The 7,978-nt window shown below is 56.2% G+C and overlaps 1 protein-coding gene across 1 annotated transcript; it reads left to right on the top strand.

The window, feature by feature from the left end:
* The first annotated feature begins 1,508 nt into the window (after positions 1 to 1,508).
* Positions 1,509 to 5,971, top strand: KRT14 (keratin 14). Its single transcript, XM_046675180.1, has 8 exons — positions 1,509 to 2,110; positions 3,360 to 3,442; positions 3,996 to 4,152; positions 4,309 to 4,470; positions 4,564 to 4,689; positions 4,784 to 5,004; positions 5,099 to 5,145; positions 5,715 to 5,971. The coding sequence occupies exons 1-8, from the start codon at positions 1,580 to 1,582 to the stop codon at positions 5,810 to 5,812; spliced, it is 1,425 nt and encodes a 474-aa protein (XP_046531136.1). The 5' UTR covers positions 1,509 to 1,579; the 3' UTR covers positions 5,813 to 5,971.
* Positions 5,972 to 7,978: the final 2,007 nt, after the last annotated feature.

Here is a 7,978-nt window from a genome sequence, read left to right as displayed (position 1 = left end):
GTGGCAATCGGGGCGGGGTGGGGGGAGGGGGAGAGGGAGGCTGCGCTTCCCTTCTGGGAGCAGTTGATCCTAGGAAGAGCGTTGGAGCCTCCAGCTGGGGCTGTTGGGGCCTGTCTGGGGAGATGGGACGTGTCAGGCAGCCCCAGACACGACCACATTCCTCCCGACATGCCTGCCGGGGTCCGTGGAGCTGAGGGGCCGGCAGGAGGGCGGGGTGCGGCTGGAGGGGGTGCCTTTGGAGTTGTCTGGGAGATGTGGGACTGCTGAGGTCCCGATACACAAACCTCCAAGGCAGAACCAATGGACCCCTGGAAATGTCCCCTGACCCTCGGGGCCTCAGGAGTCTGGGATCCTCGAGGGTTGCCCCCACCTCAAAAAAAATCCCTTGAGCTGGCTCCACAGAGGCCCAGATAAGGGTGCTTGTGCCAACCTCTCCTTCTGAGGTTGCCCTGGGGGCCTGAGAAGATGCCTGGGGCTGGAAGCCAACAGGCCCCTTCAGTCCTGTTCCAGGGGTGTGGCTCCACCTCTTTCGGGGCCCAGACTGGGCTACAACAAGGCCAAGCAGACTAGTGCCACACTCGGCTTACAGAACCCTTTCACACACTCCGCCAACGTTGCATTCTCAGGGCTGGCTCTGCAGTAGGCACGGTGGATGGTATTTACTCCCACTTAACAGATGCGCAAACTGAGGCTTAGGGAAGTGTCAGGGCCTGGGTCTCGCAGGAGCAAATAGCAGAGCCAAGACTCAGTCTGACTCCATGCTCTTTCCCCACTTCCCTGGTTGTGCCTGTGAGGCCATCTGCCCTTGGCCAGACTGAGCAGCCGATGCCACGGGTCTATCCACAAGCCTGTGGAGGATCTTAGGGTCTGTGCCCAGGGTCAGGCAGTGCTGCGTGGACCTCACTTTAGTGGGGCTGTCAGGGTGGAAACCTGAGCCACTGGGCTGGCTGGGCATGCTTCAGGGATGTGACAGACTCCTTAGCTCAGCCCAGTCGGTCAGTCCTGGGAGGGTCCTGAGACCCTCTCGTCTCACTTTTATAGATGGTAATGCTGAGGGGGCATCCCCGTGCTCGACGTGACCTTGCTGTGCTGGTGTTTCTCCAGCCAGGCGCCACCTGAAGTGGTGGGCTTTCTTTAAGTGGATGTCAGAGGCCCACCTAGTTAACAGGGAAGCAACAGGTCACCAGGTTTAAGGTGCAGAGTGGCCCTGATCCCTGCCACCTGGCTGAGCCCAGCATGGGGGCTCCTGAGGGCTGCGGTTCCCAGGGCCCCACGGGAAAGTGTAGCCTGCAGGCCCACACCTCCTGGTGTGAATCACGCCTGGCGGGACAAGAAACCAAAAACACCCCAAACAATGAGTTTCCAGTAAAATATGACAGACATGATGAGGCGGAGGAGAGGAGGGATCTGACTGGGAGTTGGCACCCGCCTGCGGGTGATGAAAGCCAAGGGGAATGGAAAATGCCAGGCCCGCCCCCTCCTCAGGAATATAAAGCACCCGCATCCTTTCCAACTCACCTGAGCACCTTTCTCTTCTCTCTGTGGGCTCGCTCATTCACTCGCCTCCCTCCTTGGCACCATGACCACCTGCAGCCGCCAGTTCACCTCCTCCAGCTCCATGAAGGGCTCCTGTGGCATCGGTGGTGGCTCCAGCCGCATGTCCTCTGTCCTGGCCGGAGGGTCCTACCGGGCCCCCAGCGCCTATGGGGGCGGCCTGTCGGTCTCCTCCAGCCGCTACTCCTCCGTGGGAGCCTGCGGGCTGGGGGGCGGCTATGGCGGCGGCTTCAGCAGCAGCAGCTTTGGTGGGGGCCTGGGTGGCGGCTTCGGTGGAGGATATGGTGGTGGCCTTGGTGCTGGCCTTGGTGGTGGCCTTGGTGGTGGCTTTGGTGCTGGCTTTGGTGGCGGTGATGGGCTCCTGGTGGGCAGTGAGAAGGTGACCATGCAGAACCTCAACGACCGCCTGGCCTCCTACCTGGACAAGGTGCGTGCCCTGGAGGAGGCCAACACCGACCTGGAAGTGAAGATCCGTGACTGGTACCAGAGGCAGAGGCCCGCTGAGACCAAGGACTACAGCCCCTACTTCAAGACCATCGAGGACCTGAGGAACAAGGTGTGTGCACCAGGTAGCAGGAGGTGCCATTCCAGCTACCTCACTCTGGGAGCAGTAGATGCCCCAGGCCACTGGCATCCTTAGATTCCTAGACAGGACAGACTCCAACCCCAGATCTGGGATCTGGGTTGCCCCGACAGAGCTGGTCAGTGGGAAGATGGTCTTCCATCCCTAGCCTTGCTCATGCCCTTCTGTGCTGCAGATCCTTGGACCATATGAGACCAGGAATTCTTACCCTCACATTTTACAGAGGAAGCAGTTGAAGCTTTGAGAGGTGCCTTGACCTGCCCAAGGTCACACAGCAAATTAATGGCAGAGCTGAGGCTAGAACCCTTGTGCTGTACCTGCCAGTACAGGAGGCAGCTAGCTACCTGTTCTTCAGCACAGGGGAGGAGCAAGACTGTAACGGGACCAGGCTAGACACCCAAACTGCTCATTACCTCATTAGTCTGGGCTGTGGCGGCTGCCGCCCATGAGCCTGGCACTGGCCCGCCCCTCCCCACAGCCAGGCAGGCACAGAAAACCCACAGAGATAATCAGTGGTGGCCTACCTTATGTGCCCTGAATGGGAGGGAGCCTGGGAGCCTGTGTCATCTGTGCCCCCTGCTTCCTGCTTCCATGTCACCCCGGGAAGCCCTCCCTGCTGATCCTGCTTCCCTTGGTGTCTGGCTCTGATGCTTTGCATGGATTAGGGAAATTAGATGGGAACTCGAGCTCAACTCAGGGTTTAGTGGATTTTCTTTTTCTTTGGCTTCCTCTTTTCTAATCCCGTGTGCCAGCTGAGTCTCATCTTTTGGAAAAGCCCCACCTGAGGTCCCATGCTCTGCAGGGTTGAAAAGGAATGTACGTGCCTGCAGAGGACCGGCAGGGCTGGCTTGTGCAGAGAGGAGAGCTCAGATCAGGAAGGGGGTCTAGAGAGCCTTAGGTTGCGCCCCTGGTCTGTAGGCAGGGGACCCGAGGCCCCGAGGCTCAGGTCTCAGGTTTTGCAGCAGGTCAGTGGTGGATCCAGGACCAGAACTCAAGGACTTTTGATTTTAAGGACAGGGCTCTTTCTACCCCCTCTGTCGACCATGAGACAGCAAAGTCCTGGGTCAAAGCTGGGCCACTGGGGGTTATCCTTTCGGCTGCTGTGGCAAAGGCTTGAAGGGAGAAGAGGGGACCCCTGAAAGCAAAGGCCTAATGCAGGCTGCAGTGGAGTCTGGCTAGTGATGCCCATTTGACCCGTGACCTGTGCCCTTTCCATCCGCAGATCCTCACGGCCACCGTGGACAATGCTAATGTTGTCCTGCAGATCGACAATGCCCGCCTGGCTGCTGATGACTTCCGCACCAAGTGAGTTTGCAGTGGTGGCCCAGAACATCTAGTGTCCCCAGGGTGGGGCAATTTTGGAACAGCGTTCCCTAAATAGGGCTGATGAGTGCCGGGATGGCCATGTGGAAACCCCTTGGGGTGCTTGTAAAAGTACAAGATTCTTGAGCCCCACCCTTGAAGTTCTGATTCAGTTATTTTCAACAGGCTACACAGGTGATTCTCATCCACAGCCAGGTTTGGGAGCCACTGCTTTGTGCTCCCCACTTCCCCACCTGGCCCTGAAGTGCAGGAGGTTGTTGTATTTGGAGGTCTTGTGTGCTATTGGGTGGCTGACTGGAAGCATCTTTCCTCCCTGAATTCTGTAGCATGATGAATTTCCTTATTCCCTACCCCCCAGGAATGTTCAGATCTGAGCCATCAATGGGCACTGTGTCCAACCATGCCATTTTCAAGATTGGTTCCCTAAACCGCCCACAGGGTGCCAGCTACGGGAAGAAGTTGCAGGGGGAAGAGAACAAAGCCTTCACTGTGGCCGGGATGGGTGTCTCATTCCTTTTTTCTCGGGTCATTGCAGGTACGAGACGGAGCTGAACCTGCGCTTGAGTGTGGAGGCTGACATCAACGGCCTGCGCAGGGTGCTGGACGAGCTGACCCTGGCCAGGACCGACCTGGAGATGCAGATTGAGAGCCTGAAGGAGGAGCTGGCCTACCTGAGGAAGAACCATGAGGAGGTGAGAGCTAAGTGGAAAAGCCAGCTTAGAAGATTAGCTGGGAGAAGAGATGGAGTTGAGATGGGATTGCTCGGGCCATGAACACCTCCAACTAGGGAGTCCCACTCAGCTGCTATAGTGGGGCACCTGACTGTGGACTGTTCTTTGGTTGTGCAGGAGATGAATAGCCTGAGAGGCCAGGTGAGCGGAGACGTCAATGTGGAGATGGATGCAGCCCCTGGCGTGGACCTGAGCCGCATCTTGAACGAGATGCGCGACCAGTACGAGAAGATGGCGGAGAAGAACCGCAAGGACGCCGAGGACTGGTTCTTCACCAAGGTGGGTGTCATTTGTGGTGTCATTGGGTAGAAAGGACCCAGGAGACCTGCCTCCTGGGAACTTCCAGTGTGAATGATGTTTTCTTTTCTGCAGACAGAGGAACTGAACCGCGAGGTGGCCACCAACAGCGAGCTGGTGCAGAGCGGCAAGAGCGAGATCTCGGAGCTCCGGCGCACTGTGCAGAACCTGGAGATCGAGCTGCAGTCCCAGCTCAGCATGGTAGGGGCACCGCCAGGCTTGGGATGCACCCAGGACTAGAAGGGAGGGTATGACTACCCTCATTGATCCCTGATCCTCTTCTCCTCCCTCACAGAAAGCATCCCTGGAGAACAGCTTAGAGGAGACCAAAGGCCGCTACTGCATGCAGCTGGCCCAGATCCAGGAGCTAATCAGCAGCGTGGAGGAGCAGCTGGCCCAGCTGCGCTGCGAGATGGAGCAGCAGAACCAGGAATACAAGATACTGTTGGACGTGAAGACGCGGCTGGAGCAGGAGATCGCCACCTACCGCCGCCTGCTGGAGGGAGAAGATGCCCAGTGAGTGCCCTACCCACCCTTCCAGTCCATCCCCTTACTGTTCACTTGTGGCCCCCTATGCGTTTAATGATCTTGCCCCTTTCTGTCTTCGCAGCCTCTCCACCTCCCAGTTCTCTTCTGGCTCTCAGTCGTCCAGAGATGGTAAGACCTTCCTTCTCATCAAGGCTAAACTCAGGACCATCCCCGGTCCCCTAGCAGGTCTAGGGAGTTGCAGAGGGACGTATGGAAGGGTCGAGCTAGAGCTTTCTCACCCAGGATCCCTTATAACTGTCTTTGGGTAGAAGAAGCCATTTTCTAAACCCTCCTTAGGGCTAGGAGCTGGCAGCCTCCACCTTTTTCTTCTGTCGCCCAGTGTATGTGGCAGACCCCATGGTTCTGGCACTCAGCACCATGGACAGGGCCCCACATGGCTCTCCCCACCAAGACCAGTCCATTTGGGTTGATCTGGACTGAACTAGTCCAATCTGAGTTCTTAGGAGGCTCTAGTCTGAGGACACAGACTCTGCCCCTGACCTTCGGGAGATTTAGTCTGAAAGAAATATGCTGATGGTATCAGTGCTGGAGCAACAGCAGGGATTGAAGTGATCATTAGGGGAGAGGGCAGTAGGAAGACGGTTCATTTAAGTTCTCTCAATTCCTTGGCCTCCCCAGTCCTGATTTCTCCATTGCTTGTCCACCACTGGTAACGCCCTCTCTCCTCTCTTCCCCAGTGACCTCCACCAGCCGTCAGATCCGCACCAAGGTCATGGATGTGCACGATGGCAAGGTGGTGTCTACCCACGAGCAGGTCCTTCGCACCAAGAACTAAGGCTGCTCAGCACTGCTCAGGCCTAGGAAGCCCCCCGTGTGGACACACATGTCACTGGGGAATCCCCTCTCCCATCCCCCAAGCACTTCATACCTGAACCCTGCCTCACCCTTGCCCGCTCCTGGCAATCAATAAAGCTTCATTATCTGAGTTGCACAACTCCTACCTCTGCCTGGTCATTGTCAGGAGTGGAGGTGGGGAGAAAGCCTGGGAAGCATTCTTTGGAATTTGTCATAGCACCTGGCTGTGGCCTCTGGGACTGGGAGAAAGGGCTGGGAGGTGGACTGGGCTCAGGTCCCGGGATGCCTTTCACCGTCTCAAAAGATACAGATAGATGTGTGTACTAGGCCATCTGTGGTGACTTCTAGGCCATGGGGCACATTCATTCCTTCACTCACTCATTCATTTATTCAGTCATTGTTGCCTTCATTCGCCAGATAGTCTGGAGTGCCTTTTGTGCCAGGCACTGTGCTAGGTGAGGAGTCTCAACATTTTTGTCATCGGGGACTCCTTTGGGAATATATTAGAAGCTATAGATTCTCTCCTCTGCCCCTCAATAAACACACACATTTGTATACAATTCATGAGGTTCATGAGTCCCCCTAAAGCTCGTCAGTGGAGGTCCATGGACCCAGTAGGAACTCACACTTTATTGAGAGATTTGTCTCCCTCCAGCTCACCTGCTCTTGCCTCCAGAGCAGTCTGGGTCTGAATCCTTCCTGCTCTTAGTTGACCGAGGACAAGCTGATTATCACCTCCAAGCCTCAGTTTCCACATCTGTAAAGTGGGCATATTGACAGTACCTCCCTCACGGGCTTCCTGTGAGGATTCACGGGGAGAACGCATGTGAGGCCCCTGGCGTGGTGTGGGGGTGGCGCAGGCGCAGGTGCGGCTGTGTGAGCCGTCCTGGGTGAGCTGCCTCTTGTGACTCTCCGTCCGTGATGAGGATGGTTTCAGATGCTTTGGAAAGAGACTGACTGGTTTCTGACTCTGGCTCTGTTCTGAATTAGTTCTGTGACCTTCGAGAGTCTCAGTTTCCCCACTTTTCCAGTAAGAGTGGTGAACTCTGCTTCCTGGAGCTGCTATGGGAATCCAATGAGTGAATGCGCAGTGAGAACCAGGCTGGTAGGAGCCTCCTCTGATGGGGAGCATCTTCTCCTCTCTTTGGGGGGCTGGAGAAGGAGGAGGAAGGGGAGGACTCACCTGAGTGAGTAGTGAAGATTCCAGAGGTGGGTAGGGCTCACTGCCCCGAGCTAGGAAAGAGATGACTAGTCACTGTGTCAGTTTCAACAGCTCATTCATTCGGCTGCATGAATGAAGCTTTTGGGGGTGGGGGGGGGGGGGGGGGTCAAGGGTAGAACTGGGGTAAAGAATGACTTAATCTTTGAGCACAAGGGAGCCAAAAGCCTCGGCTTTGGAATCAGACGTCCTGGGTTGGAGTCCCGGCTCCTACACTAACTGGCATTAAGAGTTTGGGCAAGATCCTCTTTTACAAAATGGGGAATAAAAACCCTTACTACAGTAGGCCAACAGAGGATTAAATGATCTCATGCAGGCAACGAGTTTAGCATTGTGTTGGCACATAGCTGTGCTCTATAAACGGCAGCATAAGAGGGTGAGTTGTAAGGAAAAGTAGTAAATGATGTTGGTTCCTCTTGACCCCGTCTTCACCCCAGGAAAGAGAGACCTGCTTAGTGTCCCCAGAACTCCAGGATGGCTTTTTATCTGAGTTTAGGCATTAATGAGGGTTGATCTGGTGATCTCCGGGTGAGGGTGGGCCATTCTGGAGGTGAATGACTGGGGTTTTGGAGGTTTGTGGGGACAACTCAGGGAGGCGGGAGGTCAGAGGAGCTCCTCAGGCACTGGGAAGGGATGGTTTTGTGGCCCCAGAGTGATAGGACCCTGGTGGTGAGGGTCTGCATGTTACCCCAAGGGATGCTGGACCCTGGGGACCAGTGTTCCCAGCTGGGCAACGAGGTCAAGTGTGGCGTGGAATCTGGGCAGTCCACATTCGGGGGGCCACATGGGCCAGGACAGAGAAACATGTCAGGAGTCACTAGTGAGGACTGAAGCCTAGAATGCTCTGGACTGCAGAAGAATCCCCAGGCGTCGCTCTGCCTGGTAGGTGGTGCCAGAATAAGTCTCCACCCGCAAAGGAGATCTGCT

This window comes from Equus quagga, chromosome 11, assembly GCF_021613505.1.
Source record: "Equus quagga isolate Etosha38 chromosome 11, UCLA_HA_Equagga_1.0, whole genome shotgun sequence".
NCBI lineage: Eukaryota > Metazoa > Chordata > Mammalia > Perissodactyla > Equidae > Equus > Equus quagga.
The sequence above is the reverse complement of the archived record's forward strand: the minus strand, read 5'-3'. Positions and strand labels throughout refer to the sequence as shown.